The sequence below is a fragment of the Megachile rotundata genome, chromosome 3 (genome assembly GCF_050947335.1).
Source record: "Megachile rotundata isolate GNS110a chromosome 3, iyMegRotu1, whole genome shotgun sequence".
NCBI classification, from domain to species: Eukaryota; Metazoa; Arthropoda; class Insecta; order Hymenoptera; family Megachilidae; genus Megachile; species Megachile rotundata.
Window position 1 is genome coordinate 19,279,681 of NC_134985.1, and position 21,329 is coordinate 19,301,009.

Below are 21,329 nucleotides of genomic sequence, written 5' to 3' on the forward strand. Positions count from 1 at the left end.
TCTATTTCTTGGGCTACACTTCTGAATTTCTTCTTTCCCTTTCATTCTTGAAGGAGATCTACTCGGGGATAAGGAACACGATCTCACCATTTTTCTTACAGTTCACGAGTTTATAGGTCACTGAATTTGAAACATAGCTCACACGAAAGCAATCTAGTTCTTGAAGCGATAAAAAGTAAAACCTTGGCTGATCACTCGAAGCACTTGCTCTTCTTCGCAATTTATAGTCTGAAAAGCGACTGATCCCGATCGGTCGTTAAAGCATGAAAGTAAATCGATCTCAATTATTCCGCTCTACTAATTGCGCAACACGAGTGCATCCCAGTTAATCCGGTGAGAAAGAATTCATTGAAGACCTCGTGAACGTTATCGCGAAAATTAATTATTATCCTCGGTGCGTTCGCGGACGAGCGACGAGTTTTCCCGGTTGTTCGCGCGTTACTGTTTATCGAGCGGCTTTTTGCGCGCGAGATAAGAGATACCGTTCGGCAGCCAATTAGATGTTCGCTGTATTAGTCCCGACACACTTAGATTTCGCGATAGATGGAACGTGGAGTTCCACGACGAACACGGTACGGTTGCGGCGTCCCGTCGCCATGGGGACCAAGTCCGAGGAACGACGTCGCAATTATGGCCTGATTATACGCGTTTCCAGTTACGTTGAACTTGTTCGCCATTCCATAAATTACGGCTACCGCAGCAGCACGCTCTCGCATCCTGCTAATAAAGTGGTTCAATGATAACTCGCGAGCGGATACCGGGATTACCGACGAGTCCTGCGAGTGATTCATCGCGCGTCGAGTGCTAATAACCAAGGCGATTCGCTCGCGTATAATTGCTCGTACGCGAGGAGGAACGACCAGGAGGGTTTCCATAAACGATCGGTTGCAAAGAACAGGCTGGCTGCTTGAAGCGTGCCGTTAAAGGATACGTTTCCTTGTTTGTCGGGACAGGTACAGCGAGAGCCTCGGATTCGACAGCTACACGCTTCCTCTCAATGAAAGAGACGAAGCGTCGCCACCACCGACGCCACCGGTCAGAGACGCGTCCAGCCTCAAAGGGGTCTGCTATGGACCCGGACACGAGAAGTATCCGTCGTGGCCGAGCGCGCCGGAGAGGCATCCCGACGAGGACGTCCACGGTTCGGGACACAGCGGATCCCATCGCTCCAAGTCCTGGACCGATCACACCAATTACCCGAAGGAAAAGCCTGCTCAATACACCAGACCGCACACCAAGAGGCCCAATCCTACGTTCACGCAGCAGGTGATGTACCCTAACCATTGGCGTAGCTATTTTTCTTTTACGAGGGCCAAACTTAGATCGCTACGATCACATGCCCATGCGTTATATTCCTATCCAGTTACGGCAATGACCTTATCACGGTCTTCGAAAAATTACAGAGTTCGTTCACTCTTAGCAGTGAATGAGAATTCGAGTTTTTCCTGTAGGTTACCATGCCGGACGAAAACGGTGCGTCACTGCGTGAACGAAACCGCCCCGACGAACATTCCCTCGCGTCTGGTCGGTTACGAAACGGAAAACTCATTTGCAAAGCGAGCGAAACGTCGCTTTCGAGCGTGTTAACGAGTCACGAGAGAGCTTATCGTACCATTTTCAGCGAGGTCCGCGGTCGCTGTAAAGTTTCACGGTGTCGACGGGGACGACGTCCAACGAGCGGGCGTTCGAAGGAAGTTTAATTGGTCGAACGTGTCGCGTTAAACACGGAGAACGACGGGTAGGTCAGAACCTTGGGTAAAGTCGTGCTGCGCCCTAAAACGGCGAGCATAATTAATCTCCCACACCCGCACTCTCCTTTCTCTCGGTGACATAATCGCCAGCGGTGTTGCGCCGCTGACTTCCTGAAAAGTAGGCCAGCAATTTCGAGACGAGTTGTTTCACCCGGCCGACCCGTGTCTCCGCCTTTTAATCCTGACGCGCGCGTGTACGCGAACGAATTCCAGCCTTTCCAGAACGCTACCGCCGAGAGAACGCGTTAACGCGCCGTAATTCACTCGGCTTCGCTCGCGCCCGATTTAGAATTCCCTCATTAGCCGGCCGCGCCTTTCGACAGACCCGTCTAATTAGCTCGTTACTCCTTGAAACGCGATCGAAACGCGTTTGAGCCGATAGTCGCGGAGGAGCAGAGGCTCGCGCGGCTGAAAGGAAAATGCAGTTTAAGCCGATTTACGTTCGCACTTGTAAAGCACACTTGCGCGGCAATTATGCAACGGATCACAGGATGTGGCTGGAGGAAATCGCATCGTAACGCACTTAGAAAGAACAACGATTTTCGCGTTGCAGCTGAAGACGGTGATGGAGCGATGCGAAAAGATCCCGGCAGAAACGTTCGAGTCGCGCAACAGAAGCAACGTAGAAGAGGAACCGAGATTGTGGCCTCGCGTGGATCGCGAGGGTAAAGCTTTGGGAGACGCGGAATACGTGGTGCCATCGCCTCCTGAACGCGAGCAACAAACCGCTCAGACGCTCAGCCATGCCGACCTGGAGGCCTACGTCAGGAGTTATCAAGATCCTCAAGTGTCCCAGGTAAATTCACTTCAGTTCTTCTGTAACGTTTACGATGTATCAACCAGTCGGTTAATCTAATCGTGGTTCGTCAGGTGGACATTTACAGGGAGGCTACCCTAACGCAAGCGGGTCTCGAAGAGTACACGAGGGTGCAGCATTCTCAGCAGGCCAGCTACGCACAATCCGAAGGATACCACAGCTACGTGTCCAGCGTGGACTCCACGACGAACACTCCGTTTCTCGACAGGTAAGATCATCCGGTCTGTTTCGAAGTTTGCCGTGTTAAAATGTTTACGCTCGACGTTGTTTGGACAGATTGAGAAGAGACAGCGAGGCAGTGGCTCAGAGACCAACCTCGACCTGGGAGGATACCTCGAGGGAAGGAAGAGACAGCGTGGTGACCACCTCGAGCGGAAGTGCCTCCAGCAGCGAGACCCTGAAATGGCACGGTTCCATGTCGGACGTCAGCGTGTCGAGCGGTTTACCGGCGAGACAGGGCGCGTCGGATCGATGGCATCACGGATCGATGTCCGACGTTAGCAGCGTGAACGGTGGAATTTTAACTCAGAAAACCAACAACGGTTGCCACGACAAATGGCAAGGTTCCATGAGCGACGTCAGCAGCAGCGGTTTGTCGCCAACCACGAAGGGCAGGCACAGCGAGAAGTGGCCGGACAAGTGGCAAGTTTCGATGAACGATCGCAACAAGCAGAGTCAGGGCAGATCTAGCTTACCGGCTGTGATTAATCACTGCAACTCGTCGGCCAACGTAACCGACGTTTCAACGACGGTTCGGGAGAGCAAGTGGCAGGAATCGAGCATCGACGAGGAATCGTTGGATAAATCGCAGACCAATTCCCAATGGGACAATTCGGCGAGGATCGAGGCTGACAAATATGGGTCGCTGGCTCAGCCGATGCCGCAGAGTCCGATACGTCAACAGATTGGTCAGACGACGCCTCAGAGTCCCGAAAATTGGAATCCGATTCATGGATCGATGTCGGACGTTAGTCAAGCGAACGGACTTCCGTGTAGCAAACAGTTGATCGCTCATAGTGCCAGAGTACAGACTCCGCAGAGACACCACTCGGAAAGCGTGCTTTACTTGGATCGCGAAAGGAACCAACGCAAATTGTATCCGGTCAGCACGACGCAGCCTCAGGATTCTACGCAGTCTTCGAGGTAATTTTTTTTGTCCCTTATTCAAAATTCGCGTTCCACATTAATGTCGAACATGTGATATAAAATTTGTACCTTTTTCAGAATGGCATCGGCACTGCCCCAGCAACCGCAAATGTCAGTAGCAGAGCGCATAAACGAGCTAGAGAAGCAACAGCAGCAGCAACAACAACAGCAGCAAATGCGTTACACTTATCTGGACCCAGAGAAGCGTCACAGAGTGTCGGACCCTACGTTAAAGGCTATACAGAAAAAGGCGTTGCTCTCGTTCTACGAAAGACATCATCAAGCATCCTGGCGTTCCGAGCCACAATTGGCTCAAGGAGCAGCTCCCGCCCCTCAGAGCCCTCCGCCGCAACCACCTCCTCGTCCAAGACCGCCGTCTTCGAGGCGAGCCAGTTCCGCGTCCGATTATGCCAGCGGTACATGGAGAGAAAACGGCAATAGAAACCAGAATCAAGGCAACGGGGAACTGTCGAGTCCCAAGCATCAGCACAGCAACAGCTGCGGTAGTCTGTCCACGGATTTGTTGGGACCCGTGATAGTTGGACCAGCTATATCGATCGACGATTGGGTGCCGGAGAGGCCACCCAAGAAGCCGCACCTCAGAAACGTTTACAACGATCGCGTGCCTAGCCCCGATTTGCCTCCACCTTCTCCGCCGACTGTGACGGAAAACGAGGTTCACGATTGCGACGATCCACTGCCACCTCCGCCACCCGAGCTCAGCGACGACTGCTTCGCGGAGAACCAACGTAAACCCAACAACGCGCACCATCAGCAAGAAGAGACGAAAGTCCGCGATCGGTCTTGCGACAGACACAAGCTAGAGCGACACTCCATGAGGAGATCGAAGCACGGTGCTAAAAGGGAGCACGAGAAATCTTCTGGAAAGTCGTCGCCCAACTCGCCCACGAAGACGGTGCCACAAGATCAGGAACAGCATCAGTTCGTGAGATCTGCCATAGCACTGAAACACGTGGACTCCGAAATGGTGCTGGAGAACGGAGTGTCCGCCGGTTTCGCCACTCACAGAATGGTAGCCACAGGTCGGTCCAGTTTGAGATACCCGTCGACTCAGAAGCTGATGGTCAACGGCAGAGTGACGCCAGCGAGAAGAATCTCGGAGGAGCGGTCTTTTCCCAACAGACCGCCGGCTCAACTACCTGATCTCATCTCGCAACGATACAGCGATTCGGGGAATCAGAGACCAGCTCCTCAGGTCCCTGTGGAGCCAAGAATCATTCGTCAGGAATCCATGAGAGTGGACGGATCGCGACTAGACGTCTCCGGTTTAATCAGAAATGATTCTGCTCAGAGATTAGAATCGTCGTCTGGTCAAAGACCACAACCACAAGTGCCTAAAAGTATCGACAAAAGTGCCTCGAACAATCAATCGAATCAATCCGCCAGACCGAACTACCTGCCCGTTCCAGAGAACTCCAAATGCACCAACAAGTATCTGGAGAGTGGAAATCATGGATTCACGATCGGTAGTCCCGTGAAGACGGGCTACGAAGCCAATTCGAAGATGTTCCCGTCCGAATCCAGTCCGCAGAAGTATCACGAGCCGCCGAAGTACGTGCCTAACCATCATCAGCGTCACGGGGACGCGACACAGAGGAACTATTACGCGTTGCCGCCGAAATACATCGATGCACCGAAGCAGAAGCCTCAACCCCAGTGTCCCACGGACAGATACGGTGGTTCCGGATCACCCAGTTCACCACCTCCGCCTCTTGCGCCGCGACAGAACACGCCAGGAAGAAAATCCTTACCACCCCCGCCGCGACCAGCTCCGCCTCACGCTCTTCAAGGGTGAGTCTCACGAGTTTATAATAAATTTCATCGCGTTTCGCGTCCGCGTGCGATACGACTGCTCGTACAAATAAATTTCAGCGTCGCGAAAGACGTCGACGCGAACGAATTGCTGCTTTTCGGCAGCCTTTACGCGCCGCGTCTTACAATCGCTGGGATCTCGTCGACCGTTTGCATTACGGTCGTCAATTAGAGGTCTCGAGGGTCGAAACGTCTGTCGCCGAGGTAAACGGTATGCGATCGTCGAGCAGTTTTCTGTAATTGCGGCGTAATTGAATGGTAAATGGCCGCGGCACTGGTTGCAGTATCGTTCATTATACGCGTACGTTCCTCTTATCCTACGATCGATCAGTTGAATTAGAGGTAACCGCGAGTACACCTTCCCCTGCGTTGTCGACTTATTAACGACCCGAGGAGATCGATAGATCACTCCGGGAAACCGTCGAGACGTCGAGAAAATCTTCGAGCATCCTCGAGCACGTCATTTAAGAGGATGAAACTGCTTCTCACGCGTGAGCTGGGAAAACTAGATAGAACTAGATGACCGGATCGCTTAGGTTCTTTTTAACATTTTAACACTTTGAACGTTCGAAGGTGGTAGTTAGATAGGGTCATTTGTTACTTTATGCAAATTATAATTCTCGTATCAGATATCTGGTTAGAAATGGGATCTTAACAAGTTCTTGAACTTCAGTCCTACGTAATAAATATGATACAATATGACATATTCTCCGGTTAATACAAATATAACGATAAATCGAAGAGTAAAGGCTTCTCGTTAAATATGCTATTACGTACCGCGAGTCTATCGGTTGAACGACAAGTTAACTCGTCTTATCCGTTTAAATCCGTAATTCTCGAGGGATCAGGACGTCGATGCCGATTGTTCTGCGAGGTTCGGTTTACTCGGTAGATCGTTAATTATTTTCTCGTTCGCTCGCTCGACCGAATCGCATGCATTACCATCAGATTATCATTGCAAATCTAACGGTGCCCATTACCGCGTTGATTTACGAGCGTGTGACTTTCCCTGAATCGTGACATTATTCCATGAGATACCGACCGCTTCTCGAAAATATTTATGATTCGATTTAATTGTCCAGTCCATGAATTTCAACCGCTTTTCGACGTTCTTTCCATCGTGGGCTTCAGGCTTTTTCGCATTCGGCTAGTCATAATTTTTAATTAGACAACTGAACGTGGCTCGATTCGTTCGCGAGAATAGTATTCTTGAAATTGAGAAACCGCGATTCACGCTTGCGAAGCAAGAACTCGGGCAAGGACGGTCGCACGCGCAAGAAACACCTACCTATTCAAAGAACAGAGCGACGCGTTTCGAGGAGGCAGATCCGCTCGGTGACTCGACGTCTTTGTCTATCGGTCCGTGGCTTTTTGGGTCACGAAACATTCTTCGAGGTGGAAGACAACGGTCCCGGCAGGAGGAAATTATCGATAAATTAATAATAATTGCAAGGATTCGCCGGCCAGGTCAACGAGGATACAGGATGTAGGCTCGATCTCACGGGGCGATAAGTCTTTTCACCTTTCTTTTGTTCCCTTCTCGCTCTGATTGGGTGACCAGCTGGCTTCTGTGACGCTCGAGCGGTCGTTCAGAGCGTTCGTAGACGAGGTTTCGACCTCGCGACACGGTTCGCGGAGCAAACATTTCGATTCGCCACGACCTTCGACAGGAAGAGACGAGAGATCTTCGAAAGAGTAGCAGCACCGCTGGCTGTCGATCTCTTTCGTTCCTCGTTAGCTCGTGTTTCTTCTTTGTTCAGGGTATTCGAGCCTGAGCGCAGGCTTCTTAACCTTTCGGCTAAACCGAGCCCCGCGAGGTAGAAATGTCAGAAAAAAGGTTACCGCGTGGCACCACGGGCGTGTTTGCCTGTTCTTCGGTGCTCGATTATGCTCAACGTGGCACTGCTCTCCTCTGCGATGGAACAGTTGAACGCGTGAGAATTCGTCGACTATTTGGCTTTGTTCAATAAAGGATCTTTGTATTACTACACCTGGAGGGTCTGGTTAGGACTGTGCTTGTGTACAAGTTACGCTATTCATGAATATTCGAAACTGTTTTTTCTAATTTTCGAACAATCGAAGCTTATGGATTCATCTTTAATTCGATTTGATCCGAGTCGTGAATAGCGATGAGTAGGTTGTGGGATATCGGTATTATTCTCTCTGACGTTGTAGCAATTTATTTTTAAGTTCAAGTCAGGAAAGTCAAATGTAGGTGTATGAATTCTTTGTGACTAAGAATAACAATTTTGAAGATGTTGTTGTCTTATTGACTCATCGCCCAAGATCAGAAATACAAAATGACCATTGAATCAACAGTTTTCTAATCTATTTTTGCTAAATAATTAGGTAGAAACTTTGGACCCTGCTATCTAAAGTAGATAATCCGTATGATTCAACCAAATTTATTTTTCTTCGGCGTTGCATGACAATAGATACATTAATATGTTGACGAACATAGTAAAAAAGACATTACCTAATATGAGATAAGGTAAATTATTAAAGACGATAATCGCTTATTTAGAGATTCATTTTCCACGTTTTGAGCGGTGTGATTTTGTGAAAACTATATTTCTCTTTGCGGCCATTTGTGACCTTCCTTTCTTTACAGCCGACGAAGCAAGGTGTTAAAGTCTTCCTGGGTAGTGAGTTAGAGAGCTGCATCGACAGCGTGCTCGAGAAATGTAGCGATTTACTTTTTTTCGATAACATCTGGTTAGCGGTCGGAATAAAAATATACACTGATTTAGATCAGAAATCTCGTTCGAGACTCCGGGTAATCTAATCGTGCAATTGCTGCACGATTACTCTTCGGCCTCGAGCAGGAATGTGTTTTTGCAGGAAATGTCTCTCGACTCGATTGGTGCAATTAAAAAGCCCGCGAGGAGATTCGAGTAGTCAATGATTCGTCCGATAAGGGAATAATCTGCCATAAATCGAGGCAATTCGGAAAAATACGCATAAAAATTCGCGAACGATATTCCGAGCTAGGAATTACGCGACTACCCGCAGCTTTATCGCTGATTCTCATTACTCTCGCATGCGTTTTCGCTTTTCCCCGCTTCGAATATCATGTTGTAATTGCCTCATGAATTTTCACTGTAAATTCATCGTTAACGACATCCACCGAACGAAATGTAAAAAGTACAAATAAACTCGCGAGCGTATATCATAACTCGCGAAGCAGTCGTCAGTTCGCTACACGAAAATATACAAAACAGAAACGCGTAAACTTTAACGCTTGTCGAAAATTGTAAATACGTGGACGCTCTTTTAAATTAACCCGTTCACATATGCGGCACAGTTTACTCGAAAGATTGAAATCACACGCGATTCTTAGAAAGCGAGTTGCTTAAATTAGACGGATGCTTCAGAAACATTTCATCGGTTTAATGATTGACGTACGCGACTGGTTTCGTTTGAACTCCGAGTCGTTTTAACGAGCAGCATCCTCGAGTCGCCGCAGCTAAAAAGGGATCAACTCTGGACAGTGTCATCGTCGTTACGTCGATCAACCTAGGTCTCGTCTTCTCGTCCTTTGTTTCGCGTTTCGCCCTTTTCTTGATCCCTCGCTTTCTTTTCGCCGTCGGACGAGCCAGTAAAACTCGTTTCTCTGTATGTTGACACCTTGTGGCTGTACGAAGGCAAGACCGCGACCTCGACAGGGTAGCCAGAGACTACGCTGTCAGGTATCGCTTAACACCGGTTACCTGTCCTCTCTTCGCCACGTCGGATGACACCGCGTAAAGGTATAGCCTGAAGAAGAAAAAGACAGGGCATGGTGTATCGTATTATTCCGATTTTGTTGCCGAGGAACCCAGTACCTGAACAGATACCCACTTCAAATAATCGTGAGGTATCGCGTTATGTCGATTTTGTTGTGAAGCTTGCCATTCGAAGTCTAGAATTACTCTTCCAGAGCGATTCTAAGGACCAAGTCTGGTATCTGAGGCTCTAGGAATTTTTCGTTGCATGGTCCATGGAAAAGTAACCCTGAAGTTTTTAAGAATTTATGCTCCGATTTGCGCAATTGATATTTGAACGATAAGTTAAGAAAAATTACTTGATTATTTATTGCATTTATTGAGTTCGATAGGGTGGATGATAAGCGGTTTCGAAACCAGGTATTTTTATTTGCATTGAGGCGGCGCTCTATGGTTAAAAAATCAGCTGTTTGATCGTGGTATCGACGGATTATCGTGGAAATATATTTACTCAAACACGATATTTATTGGTGTACTCGCGAAAGGAAACGCAAAAGTATATCGACTGATATTCTTTATCATGTGCGTTATAAAAATGCACGTGCCTTGGAATCTGAAGAAAAGGTGACGTGTAATCAGCGTTGTTGATAGACATTATTTGAAGATAAACATTCTTACGATTCTTGCAAATACAATCAAGAAACGTGACAGCCTTAACGCGTTAAATACACGGAGATGATGAATGGACGGCATTAGGAATTGAATATTAGATAAACAATATCTTAAGCAGCGTAGATGTGTTCACGGTGAATCGAAGTGTTCGTCACACGGTTGAAGTATTTGCACCGAGAAGCGTGGCGCAACAGAGCGAAGCGTCAGCTAATTATAAAGTGCAATTAAAAAGAGAACAACGCGTAGTTATTCGTTTCAGCAGAAGCGTATTATCTTTGCTGGGAAACTCGAGTATGGTGCACTAGTTCGAGCCACCTTCCGCGCGACACGGTAACGTCCTCCCTTCGTGCAACATGGCGAGAGACTTGTTTGACGACTTGCTAAGGAACCAGGTCAATTGCATGCAATCCTGACTAATTCTAGGCGGGTTTAGCAGCGATAGTGGTAACGCTGGTAGCTTATTCGCCTTCGTTAACCAGCCGATTAACATCCGACTAGAAGAAAGTGTTTCCGAATTTCGTAACAACCAGCTTGAGCGAGTATGTTACACCATTAGATTTCGTTTATTTGCAAACTTAGGTGAGGTAATAATATCGCGGTAGCTTCTCGAAATCCTTCCTCTAATAAAACGATTATTAATGTAATCGAACCAACGATGCATTCTTAGGATGAACGGAAACGCGTATCGCCTGCACGGTATTCTCTAGATAACCCGTTATTGGGACCGATGTATACGCTTAATTAATCGCTCGTTATAATGCAATGATTACAGCTTTCCCCGGCACGCCATTTTATAAATTACTTTGACGCGTATTTATGTATATTGATTCGTACAACGAACTTCTCGCCGTTTACTGCTATCTTTCAAGGTTTGCTTCTCTCGAACCCTCATCTATACAGCATTTTTTTTTCTTTTCACGAATGATACTCGATTCCGCGAACTGAATGCAAAAATTAATGATCGTAAAAGGGAGTGAGGTCTTGTATAGTAAATGGAATATTTTTAATCGCGAAGAGACATATTAGAAATTATTAAGTTCTTAAAAAAAATTAAAAAGTAATTGTCGAAAATATTAAGAAAATGCAATGTCTCGATTTTGAACTTTTACTCGTAAAAGAGGCTTAGAAAGAGTAGATCTACCCTTTCACGACGACTTTTCATTCGTCGAACCTGAATTTTCCCGGCAAACCTTTCACATTTTGCGAAAGGAATCTGGTCGTGTCCAGCTCGCCAGCTCCAATGCCTCGACTTCGTTCAAAACGAAACGTCGCCATTTTCTCGTCACGAAGTAAACGAGTAAGAACGAAACGACAGAGGAGTCCGAAGAACAACCACGAAGACAATGGGCAGCGAGTCGAGACCGGTGGACACCGGACACGAGCTCACGGGAGCGTCTCGAGGAACGGTATCTTCGCGACGACACTCTCCATCTTACGAACAAATGGTTAAATTACTCGACATTATTAACCGAATAATTTACCGTTATTACGCGTGACGAGAGATCGTTTGACAAACCGATCGATCGATTTTTACTGCAGCCCGACCATCGACTTCAACCGCGAAAAACGAGGTCTCGTTTCGCTTGCACCTGGGTAAACACGTGTGCCACCTACGCACCTTTCAGCGACGCAGCACGACTTACACGTCGATGATTGATTTCGAGTCACAGCTTCGATCATATTTCGTATTTAGACTCTGTGTTGCGGGTTTTGGAATATTTAGGAATTTACGAATTTAGGAATACAATTATTTGAAAATTTTTGGTTAGAGATTTCGAATGGAATATAAAAATATCAAATGTTCAAGATGGGAACTGTTCCATGGCATCTGCAAGTGCACCACCTGCTCAGCCATACATTTCGCCCTAGTCATCTGGAAGTAACATAAACTTCCTAATGTCATTCAAAGTTGCAATGAAGAAGCTGTTCCTCGACATTTATCACACGCACGTTTCTAAAATACGCCCTTGACTACCTTGCCCAAGCGCACATCACGAAGGATTTTATTTACACCGATTGCATAATAAAACTGCACGAGCATGAAGCTCATAACGATGTTATTCTACGGTGCGAAAGATTTCAACGAGGAGCGTTAATGAGATCATCAAACGAGCAATCAACGACGTTCGTAGCCGCATAGGTAAACCGTCTAACTTCTGCTCGGTTGATGTCATTCGCTATTCCGGACGGTCGTAATGCTTTCGACGTATAAATGCCGCGTTATATAGCGGTCGCTATTCCGGTCGGCTCGCGACCCTGGATCGTCTGCGAGCTCGATTTTAACGCGGCTCCAAACTCGCGTCGAGGAGGATAAAACAAACGGTGAAGCGTGCGCTGACTGTCTTTCACCCATTAATCAAACGAGCGTCCTCTCATTTGTCGGCGTGGCTTAATAAATTTGCCGACGACGCTCGTGTAATTCTGCGCGACACTGCCGATTAAATATCGGAATTCGTACCGAATCCCTGTGAATTTTCCATTTCGGATGCGCTTCGAATTTTGTTAAAGGCTTATTTGTCCAGATTTCTAACCTGGGAAATGCAAGATGTTTTTAGAACAAATGCTCGCCAGATGACCGGTCCCTACCATCTGCTTGCCAAATTTCAGGTTAGGAACTTTTCTGCAATTAGTCCGTAACCTTTCCGCAAACTCCAACAGCTTGCCAGCAGATGCGTTCTAACACGTTCGAGTACCGTTGAATTAGCAGATTCGGATTGTGAAACTACGCAACCGATAAATAGTTAATGTAACATTCCAAAATGGTACAGTGCGCGATTACAGATTGCGTACCCAATGCCGAGATAAATTATGAAAGTGAAGTTGAAAGTGAAACCTGCTTAGCGGACAATTCAAAGTTTAAGTTTGCGAAATTCAAAAGGAACTGTAATATCTAAACATCTGTACGTATATAAAAAATACTCATTCTTCTGCTATTTATTTATCGATTGAGAAAATCAAATTGGGTTCCTTTTGTCAGGAACTCTCGTTTCGCATTGTACACTCTTTCATTAAGTACTCTGTAGTCTTCTGCCAATCAGTACAGAACCTCTTATCTCGCGTTATCTCGACTGGCACCGACTGGCGGTTATTTATCATCCGATTAGTCAATAACCAAGTACAGTTGATAGAGGCTCGATCACACGCTCCAAGTGCTGGAAAGTCTCGACGACTGGTCGTCCTTGTTCCAAAGCGTTTGACACGCGTTCATTCTCGCTATTCTCGGGCAAACTTTATTCCCAGGAATGCGAACGTCCGTAACACGCGTTTTCATACCACGCCTCCTATTTATATCGCCTAGTCGCGGTCGCTGGACCGTGCTCTCCGTGCGTTCTGTCTCGCACGGAAGACGAACGTCCACGCTCTCGGAAGACGGCCAACGTAGTCGCGATCTGCGGTTTAACGTCGCCTCTTCCTGCAGGTGCAACAGTAACCGTGGTTAGCAGGCTGGATGTCACTGACCCCGGCAATTTTCCACAGAACAGCGGTCAACGATTTCCTCGGCCGTGTCGTGACGAGGTCGTGAAACGGCCATCCGTCGCGACGCGTTTAACGCAGCCTGTTTATGCGGTCGTTCGTCGTCGAATCGGTCGTTGTTTGCGGATCGTTCGGGCAACTCGCGGCCGAAGCTGCGAACACCCCGGAAACTTTACGAGCCGAGAATCTTTATTGCACGGCAGTTGGGCCGCACGTGGCCCGGAACAATCGTACAACTAACCTCCAGAAGCACGCGTCTTTGCCGCGTTTTTCGTTCGCCGGTTCCGTACGACCACCCATCCATCCGTAATAATAAAGTCGTTTTGTGCCACGTGGCTAGCTACGAACGCTTTCGCTCTCTGGAACATCCACGCTTAGCGTCTATTAATTACTATACTCGTGAATAACGCTTCATCATTTAACGTATAAAAACGTCTGTAAATTTTTCAATTTAATGCACTGATCGGTGCACATTACTGCTCATAGACTCTTCGTTGATGCGCTCATCAGTCACACGTATCTTTCGAATTACAAATTCTGCGTAACTCCAATCTCTAGTACCTATCACTGTAATTTTGTTTTGCAACACGCAGTCGGCGTGCATAAGTATATTCTTGGAGAAGATGCCAAGAGATATATCGTAGAACCGTGTAGCTAGACGCCGAAGAATGTCTACTGCTGTGCAACATGGTTCGTTATCCCATGAATTACCAGTTCTACGTTAGTTGTACGAATTAATGACTAGGTTCTACGGACTTCTGTAAGATACGATCGGCTTTGACAGTTGAAAACGTATTTTAGAGTAGAGATAACTGTGGTCGATTCGAGACGCAAACTTTCGCCGCCGTGCCACCGCCTTCGACTATTACGATAAGCGAAGAGGCACCGTCGTCCTGGTTTTCGCAATCTGTCATTCCGCTCGGCGGAACGAGAGCGAAGTGTAAACGCACTTTCTACCACCGCGTTTTTTTCAACTGTCCACGGAAGTTCACCGATAACCGCTCCATTGATAAATGAGAACGACAGCCGTGGCTTTTGCGGTAAAATCGTGCAGTTCAAGAACGACACGGTTTTTACTACACTTTCGATCAGCTGCAAATAATTAAAGATAGCGTTCCCTGTCGACTTTTTAGCAACTCTAATTAGGAACTACCGAGGGAGTGCCACAGTATTTTTAAGAACGTTTACTTAAAATAACGCTCCGATGATATTCTTTGATATTTGGCCGACGTTCAACAATCCTATCTTACAGAATTAACATTCATACTATTGCCCTCCCCGATTTCGTAGAATATCGCATGTAGAAGCGACTATTTATACCTCGCCGTTGTGCGATATTTAAACGCTGAATGCCAGTGTAATAACGCGTTTCTCCTGGCGAGACATCTTCTTTGGTTAGTCGGGGTGTTAGGCACCGCGAAGGTGAAAAACAACGAACTCGCTTTTGGAAAGCTGCCCGGTTAAGCCTTCTTCCGTCTCGAATTCGCCGAATCACGGAGCCGTGGCATCAGAATAGAAGTCGAAACGCCGCGTTGCGTCGCCGACTCCCCAAATGTATGCACAAAGGTGCGTTTCGTTTGATCGTCGATCGAAATCGTATCTCATCGTTTTGTTCCCGTATCGTCCCCGAGAGAAAGGAAGAGCCCAGGATAAAAAGTAACGGTGCCGGTACATGCGCCTTGCCGGTATTACTCATCCTGAGCAGCGTATGCACCTTTTGCCCAAGAGCGACCATAAAAATCAGGTGAAACCGGGCCGCTTGGACACGCTTGTTTCTGTACCGTTCCTCCTCCTTCCTGTTCCTTTTATTCCTCGTTTTTCCCTTCGTGAACTCCACGATTTTATCGAGCATTTCGTTCATGTGAATTCCATTCGTCATCGAGAGATACCGACGTCGATTGCTCGCCTCGTTCACGCGATAAGCGAGTTCTTATTTTGACAGGTTCGATTCGACACGAGATTCTGTGCGATCAATCAAAAAGACGCACATGTCGACGTGTCATTTCCTTTGCCGCAATTAAGATTTTTATTTTCGATGGACTAGATCTCTTAGCTGATCCTCTAGCGTCAACGTTCTGTAAATCTGAGAGTGTAACTGGAAAGTTAGACAATTTTTGATCGAAGAGTCAGTTCATGTTTTAGGGTGAGTCCCACTATGGTCTCTAGTTAGTCCAAAGGTTATTAGTAAGAACAGTCGAATACGTATCTCGCAGATGTTCAGATTAAGATTGCAAGAAAGAACGACGATCATAATTTCGATCGATCGATCGAAGAGAACGAGGCGAAACGCCGTGGAAGCCGAGAGGGGTGAGACAGGTCTTGGCCAAGCATTCAGCCACGCTTGTGCGTCAAACTCACTTACCTACGACAATCGCCGCGGGCTGTGCCGGTTTTCTGTCTTGGGACGAGCAGCGGGTCCGGTCGATCCTGGCGTGCAGACCTGTTATTACACGGGAATGCGAAAAAGGAGGACCGGACCTTCGCGGATCGAGGAAACTGTTAAAAATGTATGACCGTAGCTGAACACGCCTGACCGCCCTTCGCCTCTAATAAACGTGGCTAACGTACCGAGGCAGACCAGACGTGCCACGTGTATAGAACAGATTCTGACCGTTTAGAAGTGGTCAATTTTACGAGCCACGTACCAGAGTATGTTTTCCTAGAAATACCTATGTACACAGAGAAGAACGGAGTACCCTGAACGACAGGGGGCACATGTGGGGATTCGCCCTCGATCCTCTTATCCCCGGGGTGAAACCAAACAAAAATGCCTGGAAACCAAGCGTCCAAACATTGTTACGAAATCGATTGATCGAAGCCGATCAAAACGTTACTTCTGTCGGTTGAAAAAGAGACTTCTGTCCGTTTATAGAGTCGGACTCGTTTCTTCTTGTCAACGCTCGAGATCTCGTATCGTATGAAGGCATTGTCGAAGATCGTAGATTACGCGTATAAGTTACGAGGCGTTGTACGTCGACGGGAGCGTACACGTTCACTTAGATTTAATCGCGTCTCGAATGAATACCTTGGCCATGTTTATTACGTGAAAAGGATAATCACGTGGCCGGTATAGATCGGCGCGTATGACGTTTACAGCGTCTTCGCGGCCCTTGGAAGGCCGGCACCAAAAGGAGCCAAACGTCCTTTGAGCTATAAGCTGTCGCTCCGTAACTTCGGCAGTTGCAGCGTATAAATTACAGTATCCGCGGCTTCGTCCATCGTGGTCATAAGTTGCGAACGTAGTCCTAGAGAAACGAGTTACGATTGCAGATACTGCACCTGCGAATCGTGCTTCGCGAGATCCGACAAGCTGTTATTTAGGAATTAATAACGTTCGTCGTAACCTGATCGGTAAAAATATGATCGGTTTGTACCAACGATCGTAAGATTCGAGAGTCGAAAAGTTGCTTAAACGCGCGATCGGGAGATACAAGAATAACGAGAATCCAAACGATTTCTCCCAATATCTCCAATTTTTCAAAATATCGAGAAGGCCCCGACAGCGACACAGCTGTCGCGAAACGAAAGGCGATCCAGAAACGAGCGAATCGCGTATCTCAAAGTGTATTAGCGACTCTCTAGACGTCGTCAAATTAAACCGGTTCCTGTACCGATACATCTTCTCGCGGCGTTTCCACCGTAGCACGGTAGTGTCAGGCCGACATGTCAACGGCATTAATGCGATTCAGGGGTGCGATCATTGGCGTTTCCCGCACTATTTACATGCGTACTGTTTGCCGGTACAGATCAGAGGGACAGATAACGAGACACGTTGACCTGTCGTCGCGTTCGGTCCCTCGATCAGGCCCATCGGTATCGCTCGTGCGTCTTCGAGCGTTTTCGGTCCGCCCCGTCCTTGTCGAACTCGTTATCACCTTTCTATTCGCCTCTCGCTCTCTCGTTTGCCCCCACCCTCGCGCCAGCCTCGACGATCGCGACCCGTGCTTCCGAGTCATTCCGTTGACAGCGTTCGTGGAGTTCGCATCGCGTGGATCTTGCCGTGAGAGTCGATGACAGCTGTCAACATTGATCGTTCAACGTTGAACGCGGTCGTCTGGTTTGTTCGCGAACAGTGTTCGGTGCCTTGGGAGCCCGGCTTCTCGATTCGCTCCACTGTGAAGGAGATTGAAATTAGTGAATTCGAGAGGGTTGTTGATAAATGTGTGATCGATTGCATGGTGTCGAGACACGCGACGAGGCAGAAGCGCCAGTGACATTTTCGTCGAGAGATACGATGACCTGAGGTGTTTGCACGCGAGCATATCGACGAGCGATTGATGGACAGATGTTGAATCTGAACATATACAACGTCCTGGGAAGTATCGGCAGTATGGTCTTCGGCAGCAATAAGTTTCGAATACGAAGGTACGTGTTGATGTTTTGACCCAACACGTTTTTCCGAATTACTAATTTGTCATTTGTCTCGCTGGAAATTTACCGGTTCGATTTGCCTCGTATTCCGGATACGGGACGTTGAATTTAACCTTAGCACAGGAATATTAACCGTAAACAGCCATCGAATACAATAAGTACCTGGGATACCTGTTGCTCCTTATCTCACACGGTTTTCCACGGCTTAGAGTATCGACAGGTTATTGAGCCACGGTGGTTCTCCGCGTCGTTCGGTTAATCGATAATGCTAAGTTAGCCCGCGACGATGGGTCGTACCGTGGCAATCGCAGATTTTACACCGCGTTTCTGCGCGCGAGATTTCGAACAGCACGCGTTGCGCAATGAAATTTGGCCGATACGGTCCGGAGATCGAGGAAACGATCGCAAAGGTACACGTTGGAAGTCGAGTTTCCGGTTCATTGAAGCGCAATTGATGGCTAGCAAGTGGCCCGTTGCTTCCTTCTTCGTTCTCCGCGAAAGCATAACGATATAGAAGAATCGTCGAAAGAGACCACGACCCCGAACAGTGGTCACTTAGGTATATATGGCAACATAGGATTTTTTTGATCATCTTTCGAAATTTTCAAGTTCACAAATTTTCGAATCTGCGAAACTAAAGTTCTGAATCTTTTCATCGCTATTTTTCCTATAAGTAAGTAGGTAGATGTCCGCTCGAAAGAGTGGGCGCTTAGGTACACAGAGCGTAGATAAATCTACATTCCAAATGATCGAAGGGGGCACGACCTCGCATGGCAAATGATCGAAGAATTAATGTCACGCGTGTGTCGCGCGCGTTGTTCTTCGGGAAAACTCGTATTGTCCGTTTTCACCTGCTAGATAAGGAGACAGCCTCGTCCCGTGGACACTTCACGGCTTATTTTGTCTACGTACGGTGTACGTTAGGTAGAAAGTTTATCGACGAGCCAGGTTTTCGTTTGACAGTGATGGATGAACGCGCGTGGATAGTTTTCTTGTCGTGAACCGTACGTATCGAGCGAGACGCGCGCAAAGAAACCGACTCGGGACGAATTAATTCGCGATTTTCGGTGTGTCTCGACATTCGCCACTAAGGCAAATCGACCGTGAAAGAAACTGCGAACTTGCCGCTGCTTGATCTACCATTTTTTTGCCTTTCGGTGAACTATTAACGATCGATAATCGACCGCGTGGTAATCGCCGAGAAGATATTCCCGTTCGACTCATCGAGTTTCCGTTTTCTCGAGATATTTCCCGGTAGTCGTGATTGCATCTGCTCAAAAACGTTCCGTATGAAGATTCATCGACTTCTCGGTCACGAGCATCGAAGTACGACGTTACGGTTCGAGCTACGTCGAAAACCACTTTTTTTTCTACCGGACAACGTCCATCAACGTGTCGGACAAGCAAAATTAGCGAAGAGTGGCGCGCACGACGCGACGGCGCTGTTTCGTGCTGTTCGAATTCTGGCCGAGCATCGAGGACGATTCGCGTGGAAAAACGCGATCAGAACTGGTGTGTCTGGCTGTGTCCGCGTGTACTCGTTTTAATTAACCCATCCATCGGACGGACGTACACTCGATACGGTTCGTAGATAGGTATAGGTCGGCTAGTTTGATGGGGGGAATCGGCTTACGTAGCCTAAGAAGTAACCGAGCGACCGAAGCCTGGGAACTATCCGCTCGATACGGCCGCAAGAAGCAGAAAGAACAGCAAAGCGAGCGAGCGTGTCTCTACCTTCGCCTGCTCTCCTGTTCCTTCGTTCGTTCCTCTATTTGTCGTGCTTCGTGAGCCTCGTAGCGTCGCAAGGCCGCTTTATTTATCGAACCCGATCATCGAGATTCGTCGTCGAGTTTATTGACGGTTCGCGGTCGACTCGCGAATACACGTATACAGCTCGTATCATGATAGGCCAATAGTGCAGCCCCGTTGATGGTAATCTAGCGAACTTGTAATTTGACGAGTTCATAAAATTCGAGCAGTCAATTCGCGATGATTTTCTTCTATGCCAGTCGGTGTCGATACGTTACCAGAATGCGTCGTTTATAGGACCGTATTATGATTCACCTTGTACATTTTCTTCGACTCCTTCCTCTCTAACACCCTCGTCTTCCTGTTCACCTGTTTCTCTCGACGAACGCGCGCACTCTTTCTTCCAATCTCTCAACTATCCAATGTACGTACACGATGGTGTGGTAGGTTGTTATTTAACTGCCGGATCAAACGGATATTTAATCGGTTAATTTAACGTTTACACGTTACGACGAGACAACCGTATTTATTTCCGCTTCTTACCGCCACGCTGCTCGCGTATTTACGTGTTGCAGTACGTTAAACGTGTAACTCAAACGCGGCGGTTCTCGTTCCTTTTCATTTTATTATTTTTTATTCGATTGCCTGGTTTTTACGTTTGTTCCACGTTTGATTGGTCCACGGAGAAAGGGAGAGAGGCAATTAAGAAAACTTTATAGCACGTTTCAGTCCGATCGAGACACGGGATTCGCGTTACAGTCTGAAATACTGCGGTAGAGGTGAAACGTCGATGTCGTGTCCCATCGTTCAAATTGCAGCGCCGTTTCAAAACCTTCTCTCTTTCTCCTTCTGTGGCAATAGCTGCGGGTTACCCTCTGTTTGGAAAGGAAGCGCAGCTGCGATCAGCAAATATTAAACAAACTCGTTCGATAACGAACAATTGCTCTTTGTTGGAGTTGATCCTTGCGCCACCACCATATCGAAATTACACATTCGTGTTTCTCTAGACAAATTTCGGAGCCGCACAAAGCGCTCGTAAACATTTACGCGAGGATTATAATATTTTCGCGTCGTCTTTCGAACATATCGTGCGCTTTACATAATCTCGGTTATCTTTCCTCGGTCCTTTCGCACGTTCCACTTGCACGAACCGAAAGCACATAAAAATTCGTGCCCTTTCGAATTCAAGTCTCTCTTGTGTATCTCTCAATCAGAGAGTTCTCGTCTCTACGACGTTGATATCAGCGATCGCTTTCCTCGAGCTGGCAACATTATCGACGCTCAATTACCGTGTCCCGGAGCTCTAATTGCGCTCACCTTACTCAAGCCCGATACGTATCCAGTCCTCGATCTGCGCTCGATCGAAGTCACCGACACGCGGCCGTTCGGATCAATTAATAACAATTAAAGAGGGCCGGAAGCGGTGCTTTGCTATCTCCGTTGGGAGCGTCTTCGATCCTGCCAGCAGGCTTTTCCGGTCCTCTTCTTACGACACGCTCCGCTGTGTCTGACATAATGGACCCTTGTTCTACGTAGATCAATCTACGACAGTTCTTTGCCACTTTCCAAATTTCTAAATTCCCGCGTTTCGAAAGTTGCAAATTTTGGTACATGCTGCAAAGGTTTCAGAGCGAAGAGTATGTTGCTAACGGTGCTAAATGCATTCTTATCAAACTGGCCGTAATCTCGATATTTTATCAAGAACGCAAACTTTTAAAATTAGGGGTGCTCCATAACGAAGTGCCAAGATACCGATACGTTCGTTCTTTCGCCACGTACAAATTGCATTCCAGCCAAGGATTTGCGGTGCAA

The 21,329-nt window shown here is 47.5% G+C and overlaps 1 protein-coding gene and 1 long non-coding RNA gene across 5 annotated transcripts in view; one reads left to right on the plus strand and one right to left on the minus strand.

The window, feature by feature from the left end:
- Shrm (shroom) overlaps window positions 1-21,329 on the plus strand; it is a 161,874-nt gene that overhangs the window by 110,551 nt on the left and 29,994 nt on the right. For 3 of the 4 annotated variants that reach the window (XM_076530083.1, XM_012290811.2, XM_012290812.2), the window contains 5 exons: window positions 954-1,266; window positions 2,305-2,547; window positions 2,622-2,776; window positions 2,845-3,711; window positions 3,793-5,526. In XM_076530083.1, the coding sequence (XP_076386198.1) occupies window positions 954-1,266; window positions 2,305-2,547; window positions 2,622-2,776; window positions 2,845-3,711; window positions 3,793-5,526 (3,312 nt within the window). The remainder of the gene's footprint in view (window positions 1-953; window positions 1,267-2,304; window positions 2,548-2,621; window positions 2,777-2,844; window positions 3,712-3,792; window positions 5,527-21,329) is intronic. The other variant, XM_012290814.2, reaches the window with a different exon arrangement.
- Window positions 7,725-20,440, minus strand: LOC143264181 (uncharacterized). Its single transcript, XR_013037720.1, has 3 exons — window positions 20,061-20,440; window positions 19,833-19,976; window positions 7,725-9,303 (listed from the first exon to the last, which is right to left on the minus strand). It is a non-coding gene; the product is annotated as an uncharacterized LOC143264181 (long non-coding RNA).